The sequence below is a fragment of the Octopus bimaculoides genome, chromosome Z (assembly GCF_046866305.1).
Source record: "Octopus bimaculoides isolate indiv1 chromosome Z, ASM4686630v1, whole genome shotgun sequence".
In the NCBI taxonomy this organism is placed as follows: domain Eukaryota; kingdom Metazoa; phylum Mollusca; class Cephalopoda; order Octopoda; family Octopodidae; genus Octopus; species Octopus bimaculoides.
Window position 1 is genome coordinate 30,894,714 of NC_142944.1, and position 23,837 is coordinate 30,918,550.

A 23,837-nucleotide genomic window follows, 5' to 3' on the forward strand; every position below is an offset into this window, starting at 1 on the left:
AGGGGAAATTTTGCTGTTACTTTGAATAAGAAACAGATGATTATATAAAAGTTTCGTCTCTGGTTCAAAATGCATTTATCACTATTTTAAAGATAGTTTGTTGAGGGAGATTTGGCTGTTATATTAGACAACCATCACTGCCTCACACTGTCTATTGTAAAGATAGCAGACAGGGGGGGGGGATTTAGTTGTTACGTGAGTAAAGTAGAGTCACTGCAGTGCATTGCCTCCCTTCGATTGTTTCTTTTACATTGCTGTTATTTATTCCTTGATCAAGAAGGTCTATTATGAAATGCATTCCACTCATGACCATCCCATCCTTTCCTTGTTTGTTGGGAACCCAGGATATGCTTTATCCAGCATATCCTTTTTTTCTGTGTAAGACAGTAAAGCTAGATTCAATGGACAGGTCGAGACAACTACAATATAGACACCTTCATTGGCTTGGTTTCTTCTATGCTGAGGCACCAGGTGTGACATTACCATTCATTTAACCTGTCAGTTGTTGAATGATGCATATTGAGTGTTATGCTTGAAATGCTAAATATTTTAATGGATGTTTTATGCTTTGGTTAGTAAATACAACAATAACAACTAAATTGCCACCACCAACAACAACATGAGCAACAGCAACTCAAACTTGTTTATCTGGGTGGGATACAATACACCCTTCAGTGAGTGAATCATATCAACACAATACAATTAAGCTACGTTTTTTTTTTAGCTAATATATACATTTGTGCATGTATGTTTGTGTGTGTGTACGTACATGTATGTATGTATGTATGTATGTATGTATGTATGTACGTATGTACGTATGTACGTACGTACGTACGTATGTATGTATGTACGTACATACGTACATACGTATGTATGTATGTATGTATGTATGTATGTATGTATGTATACTCTTTTACTCTTTTACTTGTTTCAGATTTGACTGCGGCCATGCTGGGGCACCGCCTTTATAGTCGAGCAAATCGACCCCAGAGCTTATTCTTTGTAAGCCTAGTACTTATTCTATCGGTCTCTTTTGCCGAACCGTTAAGTTACGGGATATATATAGATATTTAAACACACAGACACATATACAATTAGATAGATTGATAAATAGATAAGATAGAGAGATATGATGCAATTATAATTTTTCAATGCTTTTGACACACACACACATGTATGCACACACACACACACACATGTATGCACACACACACACACACACATGCGCACACAAAAACAAACAAGCAGACAGGCAGAAATGAATTATTTTATGGACATTTATTTTCAAACTGATGACTGTTCTGGTCCAGATACTGCTGCTAACTTGAAGCAATGTAATTGCTAACATCAAAAAACATTTCTTTTTTGGTATTAGTACACATTCTCATTCAATAGTTGGCCTCATTTCACTGACTGCTCCAATTTTGTGCTGTAAACTTTATCTTTTAAGTATCACTATAAAAGAAAATCTAGAAGATTGAAATCTGGTGAGTGCAAGAGACAGTCAACTGAACCTCTTTGTCTAATCCAACTGTTTGGCAAAATCTCATCAAATTTGGACCCTTACATTACTATAATAGTGTGGACGTGTTCAATCTTGTTGGAAATAAAACTTCATATCTTTAAAGTATTGAATGCTTGGCATGACAAATTGTTGCAGCAAGCCCAAGTGAAATAAGACCATCACAATTTGAAGCACTGTCATTGGAAAAGTTACATTCCCAAAATAGTCCATACTCTCAATGAAGATGGTCCAGACTGAAGAGTAAAGTTTTGTGAGGGCTGCTTGACAAGATGTGCAGAAGCTGCACATGTTGCAATAGAGGTTCTGTGGAGTGATGAGGATACGTTGAAATTAAATGGCTCAATTAACCACCACAACTGCAGACCTGAGAATACACATATTATTTTACCAGGAGTTTCAGTATGGTATAGTTCATCATCAAAGGATTAACTGGACCATTTTTTTTAATGGTTCTGTGACTGGTCTCTTCACTTCCAAAATTTAATAGAATCTACAGATAGAATTTGATTTCAGAAACAAACTTCTTAACCACAGAGCCATGCTTGTGTTACTTATGTATGCATGCATACATGTATGTATGTATGTATGTATGTACATATGTATGTATGTATGTATGTACGTATGTATGTATGTATGTACGTACGTACGTATGTATGTATGTATGTATGTATGTATGTACGTACGTATGTATGTATGTATGTATGTATGTATGTATGTACGTATGTATGTATGTATGTATGTATGTATGTACGTACGTATGTATGTATGTATGTATGTATGTATGTACGTATGTATGTATGTATGTATGTATGTATGTATGTACGTATGTATGTATGTATGTACGTATGTATGTTTGTATGTATGTATGTATGTATGTACGTACGTATGTATGTATGTATGTACGTATGTATGTATGTATGTATGTACGTACGTATGTATGTATGCATGCATGCATGCATGCATGTATGTACATATGTACAAGCATGTATGTATTCATGTATGAATGTATGTATGTGTGTATGTATGTCTGTATGTATGTATGTATGCATGCATAAGTGTATGTTTGTATGAATGTATGTACGTGTCTACATTAGTATGTATGAATGTTTGTATGTATGTTTGTATGTATGTATGTATGTGTGTGCATGCATATGTGTGCATTACATCTTGCTTATACTCCATGTGTGTGTGTCTTACACTGATTTTGTATGAATTTTACAGTGTAATGGCCATTCAGATAGTCATATAAATGACAAATATATGTTTTTTACAAATTTTGTTTACAAGAGTAGAATTTATGGTTCTGTAAATCGGCTATTTGAAGAAAATCTTGGATTCAGAATTGTTTTGTATTTAATGTTGTGAAGTTTAGATGCATATTTTGATATGCATGTGCACACACACACACACACAAACACACACACACACACACACACCATCATTTAGCATCTGCTTCCCATGCTGGCATGGGTTAGATGGTTTGACTGAAACTGGTAAGCTAGAGAGCTGCATCAGGTTCCAATCTAATTTGGCATGGTTTCTAGGGCTGGATGCCCTTCCTCATGCCAACCACTCCAAGAGTATAATGGGTGCTTTTTTTTATGTGCCACTGGCATGGGTGCCAGTTATGTGACACCAGCATCAGCCACAACAATGATTTCACTTGTCTTGATGAGTCTTCTCAAGCACAACATATTGCCAACAGTCTTGCTCACTTGTCATCACCTCTGTGAGGCCCAACTTTTGATGGCTGCTCTTTATGTGCCACCAGCATTGGCCATGACTACAATTTCACTTGGCTTGATGGGTCTTCTCAAGCACAGTATATTGCCAAAGGTCTCGGTCACTAGTCATTGCCTCTGTGAGGCCCAATATTCAAAGATCATGCTTCACCACCTCATTCCATATCTTTCCGGGTTTACCTCATCCACAGGTTCCCTCTAAAGTTAGAGATTAGCACTACTTTACACAGCTGTCCTCATCCATATCCATCACCTGACCATACCAGTGCAGTTGTCTTTCCTGCAGACCACATATGATGCCTCTTATGCCCAGCTTTTCTTTCAAGGTGCTTACACTCTGTTGTATATGCACACTGACATTGCACATCCAGCAAAGCATACTGGCTTCATTTCTTTAAAGTTTATGCATGTCCTTAGTGGTCACAGCCCATGTTTCACTGCTATGTAGCATGGTTGTTTGTATATAAGCATCATACAATCTGCCTAAAGTCAGGAGGTATGAGAGGAATATATTTGTAGGTGCAGTTATCTCCCCTGATGGTGGCTGCCTAAATTAGCTGGCCACTAGAGGGCACACAGAGCGTCTTCCTCTCTTTCTAGTCAAGATACCAGACCGTGAAGACTGGCTCTCATAAACATGTAGACAGCTAGCAGACATGAGATAGTACACAGAAGATGAACATGGCCCTTCACTTATGAACTCTTTCCATTATCATTCAACTTGTATGTATTTGAGATCAAAAGTAAAAGTATATAAAATTACAGCTTCGTTCTATGAATTCATTGTACTGTGTTTCTTTATCGAATGACTTATTACAGCCTTCTGAACAGAGTCATCATTAGATGGCTTCTTCACAGTGAGAATGATACCATCTAAAATGGTGACTCCTCATTCCTGAACATCACCGTCGTGCTGTTTTTGAAGCACTGCATTCATTGTCACACCCCGGCATTGTGGACACACAAAGCTTATCTCAGCCCACTTTTTCTGGCGTCAGTCTATTACTGCTTGGTCACGTGCCTGTCTACCATGTCAGTGTTCCAAGGTGCATCATCATGTATAAGCATCCCTTGGGCACTTCCAGCCACTGGACACCAAGTTCCATCACATACACATTGACTTGGTTGGTCCTTGGCCGGTCAGTTGCAGATCTACTTATATATTGACCTGCATTGACTGCTTCTCCAGATGACCTGAAGCCATCTCCCTTGTGGACATTTCCATGGAAATGATCACCAGAGCACTCATCTCCGAATGGATATCTTGCTTTGGAGTACCCTCTAGAATTTCTACTGATTGTGGATGCCAATTTGAAGCTTGTCTGTTCCGTGAGCTTTCGAGATTGCTCAGAGTTCAGCACATCCACACCACAAGTTACCATCCTGCCGTGAACGGAATGGTGGAACGATTCCACTGCCAGTTAATTTAGGCAGCTGCTGTCAGGCTGCGCCTACATATTTATTTCACTAGTTAATATTCATAAGATTATGAACTTTGGGCAGCCAACATCATGGAATAATAATTTATTTTGTCAGTACCAATGGATTAGTTAAATCCATATATCATGCATTAAATTGAAAGGCCTGCTGGCAAAATGCTGCTCCTCTAAATGGAAACCTTACTTGTCATTGTGGTTTCGTGGCATGAAGCAAAGCAGGCCTTGCTGTCAAATCAAGAAAACACAAGCATTTAAGCAAACTGAGTCCTCAGCTTGTTCCATTTGCTAAAAGGTTTGCAAGACCCCAAGAGATACATAGTTTCCGCTTTATTTTACTAATCCCTCATTTGTTGTTCATGATGAGAGAATCCATCATTAATACACATGCATACAATTTCTCTTTTTCTTTCTTTCTTTCTTTCTTACTTTCTTTCTTTCTTTCTTTCTTTCTTTCTTTCTTTCTTTCTTTCTTTCTTTCTTTCTTTCTTTCTTTCTTTCTTTCTTTCCTCCTTCCCTCCCTCCCTTCCTTCCTCTTATTAATTTATTGGTTTCTCTCTATAAAAGTTCAAGGAATTTGGCAATCCTGAGATGGCTTTCCAACAGTGTGATATTAGAGCACTGGCTAATCTGCTGAGGGAACCTGCTGAAGACAGCGATAGTGACACAGATATTGTAAGTACTCATTCAATTATCAGTAATTATCACGTATACACTTGCACATACAGTCAAGTATATATACATGTATGCATGTACATGCACATGCATAGACACATACACACATATATGTATATATGTGTGCACATATGTAAATTGTTTGTGGATATATATATATGTATGTATATATGTATGAATGTATGTATGTATATATACAGATTGCATATGATATTTGAGGACAGATTTATGTTTATAAAAAACAGATAATTTTATTTATCAAAAAATGCTATGAGGATAATAATAAACCTTCTTTTCTATAATGTTATTCAATATAACTTCCTTCAGCTTCAACAACAGTTTCTATATGAGATTTAAATCTTCTCCATGCTTGAATCAAGTGGTCCTGGTTCATTTTGGACATTAGTCTGACTATGGCAGCATTCAAAGAATCTTTGGTTTATGGGTGTGTTCATTGACCTCTCTCTCAGCAATGCTCCACATGTAATAGTCCATTGGATTGAAATCTGGGGAATTAGGAGGCCAAATTAGGAAGGGAAGAGCTCATCAGTTCTGTACCAGCACGCTGAGCAAGAACATGGAGGCTCACTCAACAACATAGAAATTAAAATCTTATCCACACATAGCAGAGACGCAGCACTTAGACAAATTACAGAAGCTACACACATAATAGAAGATAAACCTAGCCTGAATAGGAAACTGGAATGGCACACTGACACACACCCCTAACAAACCACAAACCACAACATATGGCAATACGTTCCCCATAAACCAATAACAATATGAACAAAATATAATACAATACATAGATAAACAAATGGAATTAAATACTACATACGTTAACAAAATTAAATTAAATACAAAAAAAAAGTAGATATAAACACATGAACAAATAAATAAATAAAAACAAAAACAAGCGAACATGTATTAACAGAGGATATAGATAATACAGGCACTCCCCATACACACACATGCACTTACAAAAACATAGACACACATTGAGGGATACGCATGCGCAGACACATACAATAGGAATACAAAACACAAAATGGCTGATAGTTAGCAAGGTGGGACACACATAAGAAAGAAGAAAGCAAAGGACCACTGATGAGGTCACAGAAGTGTGACGAAAGAACTCTGGCCGAAATAGGATTAATGTAATATAATGTAATATAAAGCTGAAGCAAATTAACACCAAATATACAGTGCGTGTGTTTTTATTGGCTAAACTGGCAATATGACCATCCCCAAGTACAACAACATATATATATATATATATATATATATATATATATATATATATATATATATATATATATATATATATATATATATATATATTCTTTTACTTGTTTCAGTCATTTGATTGTGGCAATGCTGGAGCACCACCTTTAGTCGAACAAATCACCCCTGGACTTATTCTTTGTAAGCCTAGTACTTATTCTATTGGTCTCTTTTGTTGAACTACTAAGTTATGGGTATGTAAATACACCAACATCAGTTGTCAAGCGATGGTTGGGGGACAAACACAGACACACAAATATGTATATATATATATGTGTGTGTGTGTGTGTGTGTGTGTGTGTGTGTGTGTGTGTGTGTGTTTGTGTGTTTATATACACACACATACACATTCACACATGGATATGTATATATGTGTGTATCTATACATATGTATAGTTTTTATATTTACATACATACATAGATAAATAAATGAATAAAGGAAAACACAAAAAATGGAGAATTATATATTCTTTAATCCCTTACTTACACGTGTTTCAAATTGGTTGACATTTCAAAATTCTGCTATGCAATAATTGAACAGACATCATCATCATCGTTTAATGTCTACCTTCCATGCTAACATGAGTGGGATGGTTCCACAGGAGCCAGCCTGGCTGAAGCCTGTACCAGACTTCTGTGACTGTTTTGGCAACATTTTCACAGCTGGATGCCTTTCATGAAATCAACCAGAGTGGTCTTAGTGCTTTTTACATGGCACAAGCACAGGCAAGGTCAGTTTTGCCAAAATTTTTACAGCCGGATGCCCTTCCAAATGCTAACCACTTTACAGTGTGGACTGGATACTTTTAAGTGGCACCTGCACTGACAAGGTCACCAAGTACCTTGCAAAACATAAAAAAAAAACTTTTTAATAGGGGAGGAGGCATTGGAGGAGGTGATGAGGAAAAAGTTATAGTGAGACAGATACAGGTGTCTTGCTGTAGAAGTACAAGGTTACCTGGTTGGAGAGAGAAAGATCAGGAATGAAGACAGAAAGAGGTGTGCTACAGCACACCATTGTTACCAACCTGAGGGAAGTGCAGGAGAAGGAGAGAGTGTGGGAGACAGCAGGATAGGGATGGGGGCAAAATGCTGGGCATACTCACAAGGAATGGGGATCAGAATATAAATGGGATGGTTGAATAAAGGAAGAGAGAGATATAGATAGTGGCAAGTGCCAGGGCATACCCTTGAGGTTCAAATGCCATAATATAAGTGGCAGGATATTGCGAAGGGAGTATGATTAAAGAGTATGAGTAAGTGGCGAAAGACCTGGGTATATATAGAGTTAGTGGGGCTACCAGATAGCAATGATACAGAGGAACAAAGGTGTGAGGGCAGGATTTGGGAGTGAGAGCTATGCATAGTATGAAGGAGGAAATATGAGAAAGAGAAGAGATGTAGAGTGTAGATTGGTTTGTTGGGGTAGGGTGAGGGAAGAGTTTTCTTCTTATGTGTGGGTGGAGCACACAGGTCGAGGACAAGCAGAGAGCAATGATACAGGCCAAGAGGACAGGATTGGGGAGTGGGAGTAATCATATTACATGAAGCAGAAATGTAAGGAAGAGAAGAGATGTAGAAACATAGTTTGGTTTGTTGTGGTAGAGTTTGTGAGAAGATTTTCTGTTAAGTGTGGTTGGAACACAGTGCTTCTAGAACTCAGTTTTGCTGATGCGGGTAGATCTTCTCAAGAACTTCATATTGCCAGACATCTCAGTCCATTGTCATTTCCTCTGTGAGGCCCAACTTCCTGAGATCTGTCTTTACCACTTCATCCCATGTCTTCCTGAGTTTCCCTCTTCCATGGGTACCATTCACTTTCAGTGATCAGCACTTCTTTATGCAGCTGTCCTTATTCATATGCATCACATGTCCAAACCAACGTAATTTTCTCTCTTGCATGCAACGTTTAATTCCTCTTATGCCCAACTTTTATCTCAATACATTTGCACTTTGTTGTACATGAGAACAGAAAGTAAATTTTACAGCTGGTGTAGGTTACAATGGCTTTCAATGGAGAATTTAGTTAGCCAATTTGTCTCCTGACAGAGTGCTTATAAAGTATTCACCTGCATTTTTAATACTTTTTTGCTTGTGTATATGTGTGTGCATGTGTGATCACTGAAGACATAGCAATGACATAATCATTTTTCTAGTGACCAGTATGCTGTAAATGTGGCCAGTTTACTGTAAATTGCAGTTTGGACATAAGCATCATACAATCTGCTCTTCATCTTGAGGGAGATGACTTTCATTGTCAGCAGACTTAATAACTCCATGACCTTTCTCCATCCCATCTGATTATTATACTTTCAGAGCACACAACTCTACTGCTGAGTATGTCACTTAGTAATGAAAGCTATCAGAATATAATAATCAAGTTTAAACTACCCACAGGTATGATAAAGTGCCACACCCTAACAGTTGAGGGAACCCGTGGAAGAGGTAGGCCCAGGAAGACCTGAGCTGAGGTGGTGAGACAAGACCTTCGTACATTGGGCCTCACCGAGGCGATGACTACTGACCGAGACCTTTGGAAATGTGCTGTGCGTGAGAAGACCCGGCAAGCCAAGTAAGATCGTTGCCAGTGCCCCTGGACTGGCTCTTGTGCGGGTGGCACATGAGATGCACCATTTTGAGCGTGGCCGTTGCCAGTACCGCCTGACTGTCTCCCGTAGGATTTTCGAGTGAGATCGTTGCCAGTGACCCTGGACTGGCTTGTGCGGGTGGCACATAAAAGACACCATTTCGAGCGTGGCCGTTTTCGTGCGGGTCACACGTAAAAGCACCCACTACACTCTCTGAGTGGTTGGCGTTAGGAAGGGCATCCAGCTGTAGAAACTCTGCCAAATTAGATTGGAGCCTGGTGTTGCCATCCGGTTTCACCAGTCCTCAGTCAAATTGTCCAACCCATGCTAACATGGAAAGCGGACGTTAAACGATGATGATGATGATGATGATATATATATATATATATATAGGTGCAGGAGTGGCTGTGTGGGACCTTGGGCAAGTGTCTTCTATTACAACCTCGGGCTGACCAAAACCTTGTGAGTGGACTTGGTAGACGGAAACTGAAAGAAGCCCGTTGTATATATATAAGTATATATATCTATGTGTGTGTGTGTCTTTGTCTCTGTGTTTGTTCCCCCATCACTGCTTGACAACCAATATTGGTGTGTTTATGTCCCTGTAACTTAGCATTTTCGGAAAAAGAGACTGATAGAATAAGTACCAGGCTTAAAAAATAAGTACAGGTGTTGATTCATTTGGCTAAAAGGACTGTCTTCCTTGTCAGCTGTTAGAAAAGTGCTCTCATGTGGCAAAGAGTTGTTTTGTCTCTTATTTCTTGCAATGCTGGTGCTTACTAGCACTTCCATTACTTTAGTGACAACTGTACCTATATGTATATATATATATATATATATATATGGGAGAATATACAAAAAATAACAACAGACGAGGACAGGTGGTGTAAATAACAAAAGTATATATTAGTATGACGCTCGGGAATACGGAAAGTCTTTGACGTTTCGAGCTACGCTCTTCAACAGAAAGAATATGGAGACAAGGAGAAAAACACGGAGAAAAAAAATTGAATAGTGTTCAGTCAACGGTCAATCATAATAATGGCCGATCATAACAATGACTGACCGGAAGTTAGAAATTCTTATTTCAGGAGAGCTAAGAAAGGGGGAGATAACAAACGGTGATCGGGAACGAGGGGCTGTGTGTGGGAGGTAGACTGCTGGTGATCTTGACGTATGTAGTGTGAAAATGGGGGAAGGGAGAAAGGGAGAAAGTAGTTGGTCAGTTGTAGTGTGTGCGTGGTGTGATGCGAGGGTATTGGTGTGGTGTGATGTGAGGGTGTTGGGAGGTGGGGAAGGCATGGGTGGAGTGTGGGGTAGAGGTAGGGGTATGTGGGTAGGGTGGGGTATGTGGGTAGGGGTGGGTGGTGGGTGTAAGGAATTGGATGGGGTGGAGTGGGAAGGTAGAGTAGGAGTGTGTTGGGGTGTGGTGGGATGAGCTTATGAGGATATATATATATATACACACACACACACACACACACACAAACACACATAATTATATGTTTGACCTACATCCAGGTGTTTTAACACCAGATGCATTGAGAATATATTTACTTATGCCTAAAAATGCAGCCAACCCACAAACTAACTGCATTCACACCTTGTGTATGTGTTCAATTTTCTTTATATATATATATTGTTGGTAAATCATAAATCCAAAAAAAGAAGCACATTCTAAGTTATAGAGCAGTGTAGTATAAAGATAGACAAGGGCGATCTATGGGATAACCCTAGGTTTCACACCTACAAAGCACTTAGCTTTACAGTGTATCATCAGACCCCAAAACCTATTGGCACATGGCCTCTGTTGCAAGTGGTCTCTCTAGAAAATGGAGGAGGAAAAGACTTCGTTAATGTCAACAACAGAGGATTGTCTCCCTTTGGCTGTTATTCATAATCGCCTCTGTTACTATGCCAGTAGTAACAACACCAATACCATCGCCACCTTTAATGATGCCAATAACAACACCAACAACACTGGTACCAACAACAGCAGTAGCAGCAGCATCAATACCAGCAGAGACAACATCGCCACGATTCGTGCACCGAGATACATTGGATGCTCCGGTAACATATTCAAGCAACACCTCTCCACCCACAAATCCTCTTTCAAGATACCAGAGAGGAGATATGCTACATCATTAACCAGCCATGTATGGCAGCTGAAGAACAAAGGAATTCTACATATAATATCATGGAGAATCTCAGAAAATCCAGGTCCTTACATAAACAGGGCCAAGCATTGTAAATTGGGCATAGCCAAACAGGCGAGGATATTAAAGGACTCCCTTAACCTGGCATCCCGGAATCCACACAATAACAGAATCAATCACGAATAACAGCCAAAGGGAGACATTCTCTTGTGGTTATAGAATAATGAAGTCTTTTCCTCCTCCATTTTCTAGATAGGCCACTTACTACAGAGGCCATGTGCCAACAGGTTTTGGGGTCTGATGATACAGTGTAAAGCTAAGCACTTTATGGACGTGAAATCCCGGATAATCCCATAGACCGGCCTTATCTATCTATCTTTATATATATATACACACACACAATATATACACATAATATATGCAAGTGTGTGTGTGTGTGTGTGTGCGTGTGTGTGTGTGTGCGTGTGCGTGTGTATTTGCTGTGTGGGTATGTTTACTTCTGGAAGTTAGATTTCTGGAGGAACCTTTACTGACATTGTGATTCTATCTTAATTCTAGGTATGTAGTGACTATTCATATGGTCCTGGTCACATTGGCCCAGAAAAGAATTCCAAAGATGGCACTGCTGAAAAAGGTTAAAATTCTTTATGAACATTATTATTTTCTTTTTCTTTTTATTATTTCATGTATTTGCCAAAGAAGACTGTTTGCCCACTGACCTTATTTTCATTTCCTTTGAGATAGGAAATTGGTTAGGAGGGGAGTCATCCTTTTTGACTGGAGCCTTGGGGTGAATGTTTGCATGAACAACACACAAGGACCAGGTGGTGGTGTTAAAATTGGTGACAAATCATGTCTTCTACACTATAACATATAACATGGACTATCTCATTACAACAAGCTTCCTTACAGTTTCTTCTTATGAAATTTCACTCAAAAGGCTTTTGTTGCCCTAATAGTAGAAAACATTTGCATGAAGTGTTGTGCAGTGGGATTTTACATGAAATCAGTGTTCTCTCTAAACTGTGCATTTGTGTATGCATGCACATGTTTTACAATTTGTGCACAAAAGAAAAAAATGTGTGCATACAAAGTTTTCAAGATAAAATTGGATTTTTAAAAAATTCTTGTGATGGTTACTTGTAAAGAAAGCCAAAATTTGTACAATTTGCAACTTTCTGCATGCACCCACAGCCAAAAATTAGAGGAAGCATTGCCTGAAACCATGGAGATGTGAAGTAACCATTTTAATAATGTGTTCACCCAGGCATTTCTTAGATCAATGATTTAGTTTCACTTGAGTTCAACTTTCAATGGAGTTCTTCAATTTTGCCATCTATCCCACTACTGAAGTATTACCAGTAATATATCACACAATAAATAGCATGATGAAGGTGTGTGGCTCAGTGATTAGAGAGTCGGGCTCACAATCATGAGGTAGTGAGTCTGATTTCGGGTTAACAGATGAGATACAAATAATAATGGTGGTGGTAGTCATAACAACAACAACAATAATCCTTTCTATTGGAGGCACAAGATCTCAAATTTGGCAGGAGGGGACTAGCCAATTACATTGACCTCAGTGTTTCACTGGTACCTAATTTATTGAGCCTGAAAGGATGAAAGGCAGAGTCAACCTTGCTGGAATAATAATAATAATAATAATAATAATAATAATAATAATAATAATGAATGCCCTGATGCAGTACCAAGCAGTGACTCTCATGACTTTTGATCTTAACTGATTGGAAGTGTTATCATATACATTGTTTCGTCTTGGTATAAAAAGATAGGCCACAGCAAATATTCTGCTCAATACCACAGATTTGCATGTCAGTTGTTTGACCTTAAACCAGTTGAGCATGTCCCTTGGTGGCTGACGATATGTGCATCTCTGATCATGAGCAGAAGTAGTGAGGGAGCATCATAGTCATGTGTTGAGAGGAATTCTTTGGAGTTGGGATAATTCACCTCTGGAAACATGAGTGTTTCATTCATCATCCTTAAACAACCCTTATTCAGGGACCTTTTGAGTAGGATGGGCTACTTGACCTGAAGAAAACTCTAACTAGGCCCCACCTCTAAGGTCATGTGCTGTTTAACTTGATATGAGATCACTGTGTCATGCACATACAGTTGAGATGTATGTGCCTTGTATACCTTTATCAGAAGGATAGTCATGATGGGCATATTGAGCTTTGTTTATTTGTACTCCAGTGTCACTTTGATGGCATACGCTGCTCTCTCACTCAATAATAATAATAATTATTATTATTTTATTTGCTGTCACTTATGATTAGCTCTTAGACATGAAAGTGATTTGAATTCTAAAGATGTACCAATCAATATAGATGAGTGATTGGCAGCCTTAGGATAGACGTAGACAGACTCAATTGATTCCACTGCTTGATAAAAGTTCAGAAAAGTAATAAGAAGAAAGTGGATGCCTCTATGAGATAACTTGTTGCAGTGAACTTGTGAAGATGACATGGTGGAAGGTTGGTGATAGGACATAAAAAGTTATTGGACAGGTGTAGAAAAAAAGTGGAAGAAAGGGTGAACAGGGAACAATATCTGGGAAATAGAAGAGGTGCTAAATTTCAGGTCTATTTTGTTAGAATAGAAGCTAAAAGCATTAGGTGTTCTAGATTTTAACACAGTGTGTCAATGTTAATCAGGTTGGTGAAAACTATGTAGATAATATTAGTATTGTAGTCATCATCATTGATACTTACGAGAAGGAGGCATGCAAATGTGACTATGAAAGGCTGCTGAATGGAGAGAATATGTAATAGAAAGAGGGACTACTCCAAGTTAACCCAACAGAGGAGAGCTATTGAAATCTTCAGCTACATAGTTGAACTGAAATCCTGGAAATATTTAGCAAAGTAGAGTACACACTATAGGCGTAGGAGTGGCTGTGTGGTAAGTAGCTTGCTTACCAACCACATGGTTCCGGGTTCAGTCCCACTGCGTGGTACTTTGGGTAAGTGTCTTCTACTATAGCCTTAGGCCGACCAAAGCCTTGTGAGTGGATTTGGTAGACGGAAACTGAAAGAATCCTGTCGTATATGTATATATATGTGTGTATGTGTTTGTGTGTCTGTGTTTGTCCCCCCAACATCGCCTGACAACCGATGGTGGTGTGTTTACGTCCCTGTAACTTAGTGGTTCAGCAAAGAGACCAATAGAATAATAACTAAGTTTCCAAAGGGGGTTGGAGGGCCGGTACTGGTGGAGGGGGTGGGAGGGTAGGAGGGCGGGCATACCGCGAGCTAAGAGAGCTTCGTCGTAGTTCTGTCAGCAGAGAGATTTGAAGACGAATTAGGATGGAAATTGAAGTTGGAAATTGAACTGGTTATATAGAGTTAGGGTCACGTACGAGTCGAAGAGGGAGAGGGGGAGAGAGAAGTAGTGATGCAGAGAGAGGGGGGAGAGAGGGAAATAGTGGTGCAGAGAGTGAAGCAGAGAGAGTGAAGCAGAGAGAAAGAGAGAGAGAGGTACAGGCAACAGAACATCACGCTGGTTGTATATCTTTTATCTTTTGTTTCAGTCATTAGACTGTGGTCATGCTGGGGCACCACTTTGATTTTTTAGTTGAATGAATCAACCCCAGTACTTATTTTTAAAATCCTGGTACTTATTCTATCAGTATCTTTTGCTGAACTACTAAGTTATGGGGATATAGACATAGCAACACTGGTTGTTAAGCAGTGGGGGAGGGGGACAAATGCAGAGACAAAGACACACACATAGATATATATACATATATCTATGTTATACTAATCTGTTTGTTTTCTACACCACCTGTCTTCATCTTTTGTTTTTTGTGAATTCTCCCTATATATATATATATATATATATATATATATATATATATATATATATATATATATATATATATATATATATATATATATACACAATGGACCTCTTTCAATTTCCATCTACCAAATTCACTCACAAGACTTTGATCAGCCTGAGGCTATGGTAGAAGACACTTGCCCAAAGTGCCACGCAGTGGGACTGAGCCCTGAACCATATATATTTATGTATGCATATATGTGTGTGTGTATATATATATATATATATATATATATATATATATGCACACATACGCGTGCACACACACACACACACACACACACACACACGCACGCTAGCTAAACACATACCTTGTGTATGTGTGTTTGATTTGTTTATATCTGTCAAGCTGCTTTTAACTCATATTTGAATTTTTTCTGTGGTATGCAATGTTGGGACATACCAGCAATTGGTTCTTACACACTTTTGTATATAATTAAAGACAGTGATTTAGCTTGTATTGGTCCTTGTTTTGGATATGTAGTATTGACAAGTCACAAAAATGACAAAACATTGATATCTATCACTCTTGAATAGTTCCAGATGTGAGTTATCTCACTTGATTATGACTTCTAGGTGTTTTAACACCAAGCAAATTGATGAGAATATATTCTCTTACCCCTATAAGCACAACCTACCCATGAACTAGCGAAACACATACCTTGTGTACATGTATTCAGTATTGTATATATATATATATATATATATATATATATATATATATATATATATATATATATATATATATATATATATATATATTTGAAGAAAAGCAACAAAAATTCAAAAGGTTATAGCAGTATGTACGTTTCGTACAAACTTCATTTATTTATGTAGTGAGAACACCACATAAGATGTGCAATGAAAATGTACTCCTCAGCTGCATAATGGAAGTTCATTTCAGAAAGTCATTTTGTAGATGTGTGCAAATACAAGAGTAGGAGATGAAGAAAATACCATCTTGACTGGGCTGTTAATCAATAGGGCTGTTGATTAACAGCCCAGTCAAGATGGTATTTTCTTCATCTCCTACTCTTGTATTTGCACACATCTACAAAATGACTTTCTGAAATGAACTTCCATTATGCAACTGAGGAGTACATTTTCATTGCACATCTTATGTGGTGTTCTCACTACATAAATAAATGAAGTTTGTACGAAATGTACGTACTGCTATAACCTTTTGAATTTTTGTTGCTTTTCCTCAAATTTTATTCACCAAATCTTTTGATTTTGTTTTTGGTTTTACCCTACCAAATTTTGGTGCCTCAAACATTTTAAGTACCACATTTAATCTTTTGATTAAATCTATATTATTATATATTTATATATGTGTATATATATATATATATATATATATATATATATATATATATATATATATATATATATATATACATATATACATATATATATATATATATATATATATATATATATATATATATATATATATATATATATATATATCTTTTATCTTTTATCTTGTACTTATTTCAGTGTTTCAGCCATTGGACCTCACTATGTATGTTTCCAAAGCCTGATACTTACTCTATCAGCACGTCTTGCTGAACCACTAAATTTGTGGATGTGAACAAACCAACACCAGCTGTCAAGCAGTGGTGGGAGACAAACATAAACACCAAGACAAACTCATATCTATCTGTCTGACAGACTTCTTTCAGTTTCCAGCTACCAAATCCACTCACAAGGCTTTGGTTGACCTGAGGCTATTGTAGGTGACATGCAGTAGGATGATGTGGCTGGGAAGCAGACTTCTTACCACAAAGTCACATTATTTATGCTGTCATTAGATTCCTCCCATATCCCTCATCCACCGTTCACTACATCCACTGTTCACTACATCCACCGTTCACTACATCCACCGTTCACTACATCTACCGTTCACTACATCCACTCCTAAAAACTTATCTTTTGCATTAAGGCACCTGTGCCAGTCCTGTGTAAATGCAACCATGCCATGTAAAAAGCATCCAGCAAACTCTGTTAAGTGGTTGGCATTAGAAAAGGCATCTAGCCATTACAAACCATGCCACAACAGACAGTTGGAGTCTGGACAGCTCCCTGCTAACCAGCTCCATGTCATGCCAGCATGGAAAGTGGATGTTAAACAAGGATGATTATTATATACACTCCATCTCCCATACAACCTTGCATCTTTCACCCATCCACACATCTGGTTCTTTTGACCCCATTCACTTACACTCATTTTGTACCTTATCATCACTATTTTTATCTCTTCCTAGTTCCACCCTGATCTCCTCCACCCTTTCTTTTAAAATACAAATAACCATGTCTGTCTTCAACAGCAAGAAATCTGTTCTGCTCAGGCCTTTCCTCTCATCTTCTAGCATAAAGCCACCTTCACTTGTGGTAATATATGCCAGCTGCATGGTGATCTCACTAGTATTGGTGGCTTGGAAAAACCATGCAATACATGATGTAAAGTGGTTAGCATTGGAAAAGGCATCCAGCTGTAGAGACCAAGCTAAAGAAGACATTAGAGTTTGGTGTAGTCCTTGGATCCATATGATACTGTTGAACTGTTTGACCCAAGCCTGCAAGGAACATAGACATTAAATGATGATGATGATGATGATGATGATGATGATGATGATGATGATGATGATGATGATGATGATGATGATGATGATGACGACGATGTATACTGCCAGTTAATGTAAAAATAATATAAATTGAGGTTAATAATACGTTAATAATAAATTGTGTTGTCTTTTTGCTTCATTTTTTTTTTTTTTTTCAAAGATACAAAACAGTCAAAGGATATTTGGAGTGCAGATGAAATCCCTCAAGGATCTGAATTTGATAGTTTGTGGGATCAACGGCTGCAACCAGAGTAAGTCAGCAACATTGTTACATCCAATTTTACTATTTTTGTTTGCATTGCTTTTCTAAATATATTTTGTTTAAATTTGTTTGTTTGATTTTACTTTCATCATCTCCACTAAAATTTGGGACAGTGGTCACCTTTAGAAATTTTGTATGTCTTTTTTGAGCGAGATCGTTGCCAGTGCCCCTGGACTGGCTCTTGTGTGGGTGGCACATAAAATACACCATTTTGAGCGTGACCATTGCCAGTACCGCCTGACTGGCCTTCGTGCGGGTGACACGTAAAAGCACCCACTACACTCTCTGAGTGGTTGGCGTTAGGAAGGGCATCCAGCTGTAGAAACTCTGCCAAATTAGACTGGAGCCTGGTGTAGCCATCTGGTTTCACCAGTCCTCAGTCAAATCGTCCAACCCATGCTAGCATGGAAAGCGGACGTTAAACGATGATGATGATGATGATGATGATGATGTGAATATTTTTACTCTAGTTGCTCTGCTTTGTTTGGTAATGCCAGACTGACCTATTTTGAAGCTATCCATGTTGTTAGTTAAGATGTATTTTGGATATATCTTACAGCTTTTGAATACTTGACTTTTCGGATAGAATTATATCAGAAAATGGAGCCACTCTTTTGTTGAAAAAAATCTAGTGTTGTCTTAATTTGGGTTGATTTGACAGAAGCAGTGTCAATGAAATTTTGCTTCATTTAATTGCAGCTTTCATAGATTTAACTATTTTATATTTGTGCATGGTGTTGTTTGCAAAGATGATGGTGGTGGTGGGGACAATGATGATGATGATAACTTCAATGATGACTTTGTTGTTTTGTTATTAATTTTTTGTAGCTCTTGTTCAGTGTTCTCGTAGATCATATATTTTGGAGTAGCCTTCAACTCTTTTATCCTGAATACGTTTGATCTCAGTCTGTTAATTAATGAAGTTTCAAAGTGTATTTATTCAACCTGCACATTATATAGATTAATAGAAAACTGAAAATAATAAAATGCTTGTTCTTTTATTCTCATAGTTTTGACAGCACTCCTCTACGTGTGTCACTTGATTTAACTACAGTATTTAGTCAGACAGGCAGTTTTCCCATGATACCTTGTGTGGAATACCTCATTTAAATCAGCTTGATGTTTATTATCAATGTGACACTCAGGATTTGAATTGAACTCAGCATTACATGATATCAAAATTCTTACTAAAGTTCGAGTGTAGCAGTAGTCAAGTAATAGATATGGTCGATACCAAATTAAAAGCAGCATTTGATTCTATCATTCTGGGTTTTGAGGTTTGGCCATGCTAGAACATAATTTGCCATTCTTGCTTCCTTGGATCAATAAAATAGGTGGTGATTATCAACCTTTGTTGATTCAGTTGGCATAGCTAACTCATTAGGAGGCAAATTGTCAGAGGCATTTAAAATGACACATTGAAAGTTTTGGAGTGTTATTTTTTTGTGTGCTGGTTTTCTGTGTTTTGAATTGAAATCCTACCAATGTCAATAAATAAAGCACCAACCTGGGTCACTGGATTGGAATATCGGATGAGATGCCTTGTGGTATCTGATCTAGCTATTTGTATTCTGAGTTCAAAAAGTGGCTTTGTCATCAATTTTCACAGACTGAAATTAAGTGACAAAGGGGATCATGACAGACTGCGGCACAAGCATCAACCAGAAATCAGAGAGACCTCTCAGGGACTTTGAAGACTAAGCATAGAGAGAGGTCAGAGACTGAACTCATGACTCTTTCTTTTTACACTAATCAAATTCACCGGCAAAACGGTCTTAGAGTTTCAGAAAGCCTGGAAACATCCACTGCTGCAAACCTCTCACCAATGTATTTGTGTTCTTATACCAATATAAGAAATTACTTACTGTTCCAGTTGATTTTATGGTGTGAACTGTACTTACTCATGGTACCTATTCAGAATTGAGGTGACCGAGTAATTTATGCAGTGAATTTTATGTATGGATAATGCATGGAACCAATGGCATATCACATATTTCCTTTGTTTCAGTTGGTGGCTTTGGCTTTCAGCACTTATTGCTATAATTATTGGTGATCTCTCTGAGCGAACAGTTCAAGAGAGAAAATGAAAGATCTATTCCTACTTTACGTCAACTTGATGGAGAGGAAGGTGAGGTGGGAGTGGTTTCTAAATTGTTTGCCTCAATAATTTGCATCATCGTTATCATATTATCACCATTGCTGTGCTACCACCATCACCATCATCATTATCAACACCAGGGCCACCCTCATCATCATCATCATCATCATCATCGTCATCATAATCGATGTGATATCTACTTTTTTTGTTCTTGCATGGGTCAGAATGAAATTTGTTGAGGCAAATTTTCTATGCTAGACACCCCTACTATCACCAATCGTCTCCCACTTCCAAGCAAGGTAAATGTCCTCAGGGTTGACATGTTTTTCTTGCAAGATTGGAAATGAAAGACACCACTGGTATGACACTGATGATACTTTACAGCTATTGTACTGTGTCATGATAAGTTGACATAACTACATACACATACACACTCACATACATGCATCTGTATACATGTGTACATGTATACATGTGTACATATGTGCATACATATACATATACATGCACACACATGTATATCCCTCTGCTCATGCAAGCATAGAAAAGTGATGACGATGATTATGGTATATATGTCTATATACATACCCAATGGGCTTTTGTTAGTTTCTGTCTACCAAATCCATATCATCCACTCTCAGTCAAGGGCTATAGTAGAAGACATTTACTCAAAGTGCCATGCAACAGAACTGAGTTTGAAACTGTGTGATTGGGAAGTGAACTTTTGAATCACACAGCCAGGGCTGTATCTGGAAAATGTATAAATATACTGAATCAATGAAACTCATTTGTTGAATGTAACACTAAGCAAACATTTGAACTTCTTCAAAGAGATGCTCTGTTGAAAATGTCAGAATTCCCTCGTCCTATATCACACAAACTTATACCTCATGACTCTTTGTCAACATGCTTATAAAATATCATTATTGTCAGTCTATGAATAATTAAACTATTTGTTTCAGATATTCAATAGTGTACAACCAAAATGTAAGAACAGAAGACATCTTCCTGCAAATGGGCAATAAAACACCAGGCAGCAGCAGTTGTGAAAGAATGGTTGTAAGTTGAGCTTTTTTTCTTTAAAAAAAAAATATCTCACATCTTTCTACTATCTTTTACTTGTTTCAGTCATTAAACTGTGGCCATGCTGGGGTACCAGTTTGAAGAATTTTTAGTTGAACTATCATAATTGATCTCAGTACTTATTTTCTTTTTAAGCCTGATGGTTATTCTGTTGGTCTCTTTTGCTGAACTGCTAAGTTACAGGGACATGTTTTCACGGAAGATTGGAAACAAACAACAACAGTTATACGAGAGTGACGGTTGTTTACAAGTATTGTATGATGTCAAGAAAAGGTGGAAAAATACACACACACACACGCACACAAACACACACACACACACACACACACACATTTAGGATGAGCTGCTCTCAGTTTTCTGTCTGCCAGATACACTCACAAGGTTTTGGTACTGAACCCCAAACCATGAGGGTTGGTTGGGAATCATGCATTTTATTTTTAAACTTACTCAAAGCTGTATTCTATGTATATCATCATCATATATATTTGCATTTTAAAAATGCATCAATTGTAAATACAATCTGAGCTACAAAAGGTACTTTCCATTGGGAATATAATGACAATGCATTATTTTGCTTGCATCATATCAAATACTGATCAATTAACAAACACATAACTCTGCTGTTGCCTTTTAAGCCAAAACTCACAAGCATCAATTAATCGTTTGATTATAATTACCTTTGCAGGTAAAAATTCAACTGCCAAATACCATGATGAAAGATATTTCACTGGATGTGAAACCTAAATTCCTAGATCTACGGACTCCCAAATAGTAAGTGCCTCTGTTGTTCATTTTCTATCTTTGTATTGAAGATGACCAGTATAGTGGTCATGGGAGGAGTGGTCATTGTTCATGTACTTGCTGTTATAACACAGTACCTATATATATATATATATATATATATATATATATATTTTCTGTTTTCATTTTTCTGTTTTCGTTTCTCATTGTGTTTAACGTTTTTTTGATGTCCTGTATCCATATATGCATATATGTATACATATAGATGTAGGTATGTACATATATGTATGGATATATGCATATATCTATATATTATTTATAGTATTATATGATCAAACACCACGCATCCTTTTCCAAGTAAATTTTATCTTAATAATTACAATGCGCACTCTTCTACTATCTCTCTCCCTCTCTTGTTCTTCATCCTTTCTGTTTTTCTCTCCCACCCTTTCCTTATTCTTCTCTCCCTTTCACCGTTCCCTCTTTCTCTCTCACTCCTCCTCTTCCTCACTCCTCCTCTTCCTCACTCCTCCTCTTCCTCACTCCTCCTCTTCCTCACTCCTCCTCTTCCTCACTCCTCCTCTTCCTCACTCCTCCTCTTCCTCACTCCTCCTCTTCCTCACTCCTCCTCTTCCTCACTCCTCCTCTTCCTCACTCCTCCTCTTCCTCACTCCTCCTCTTCCTCACTCCTCCTCTTCCTCACTCCTCCTCTTCCTCACTCCTCCTCTTCCTCACTCCTCCTCTTCCTCCTTGACTCTCTTGTCGCTGACACGTGACAAAAGGGGTTCTTTCTTTCTGCCCACTGGTCTTCCTAAAGAACAGAGGTGTTTTTTATCTCTCTTCTACTTAGTGTTCATAATAATTTTTCTATCGTCTTGGCTCAACAGTCCTCACCGTTTGTTTTTACTGTCTTGTTCTCAGTCTTGTTTTTACTGTTTTTATTGTTTTTACTGTCTTGTTCTTGTTAACACTTTCACCCTCCGCAAAAAATTCCAAATTTTATTTAATTTGCTTTGTGGGAAGGACTGTTCCAATGAAGTCACGTATTGTCCTTGCCTTTGAAACGTGGAGTAGATGGAACAGGGACAACTGATGAAAGGATATACTCTTTATGTTGCATGTCTCGTTTCTCTGTTTGTTTTTCTCGCTGTCCGAAAAAAGTTTGTTTTGATATAATCTATATATATAAAAATGAGAATGTGTGTCTGTCTGTCTGTCTGTCTGTCTGTGTGAATCCCTAAAACTCGAGAACTACGCAACCAATTTCATTCAAATTTTACAGATGCCTTACTTAGGGTTCCAGTTGTGTTTTAGTCAAAAAATTTTTTAACTTCTTGCAGAGTTCGAGCCCACGGCAACATAATATCACCTCCACTATTTAAGTATTACGTGTCAAAAGTGAAACAAAAACACTCATGTCAAATACTTTCACTTTAAAAATGAAAATATTCTACTAACTGAAACAATCACATTTTGATACTGTAATGACAGATACTTTCAGAGAGAGAGAGAAAGAGAGAAAGAGAGAGAGAGAGAGAGAGAGAGAGAGAGAGAGAGAGAGAGAGAGAGAGAGAGAGAGAGAGAGAGAGAGAGAGAGAGAGAGAGAGCTGTATATGTATACATATAGATGTATATGTACACGTTATTCCACTAACTGAAACAATCACATTTCCATACTGTAATTACAGATACTTTCAGAGAGAGAGAGAAAGAGAGAAAGAGAGAAAGAGAGAGAAAGAGATGTATATGTATACAT

General features: G+C 37.8%; 1 protein-coding gene across 2 annotated transcripts in view; it reads left to right on the plus strand.

The window, feature by feature from the left end:
• The window catches only part of LOC106868341 (dynein axonemal assembly factor 6), a 104,447-nt gene that overhangs the window by 32,170 nt on the left and 48,440 nt on the right, over window positions 1–23,837 (plus strand). For both annotated transcript variants that reach the window (XM_089365081.1, XM_089365082.1), the window contains exons 2-6: window positions 5,271–5,378; window positions 11,965–12,040; window positions 18,058–18,148; window positions 21,220–21,316; window positions 22,026–22,111. In XM_089365081.1, the coding sequence (XP_089221207.1) occupies window positions 5,295–5,378; window positions 11,965–12,040; window positions 18,058–18,148; window positions 21,220–21,316; window positions 22,026–22,111 (434 nt within the window). In that variant the 5' untranslated portion in view covers window positions 5,271–5,294. The remainder of the gene's footprint in view (window positions 1–5,270; window positions 5,379–11,964; window positions 12,041–18,057; window positions 18,149–21,219; window positions 21,317–22,025; window positions 22,112–23,837) is intronic.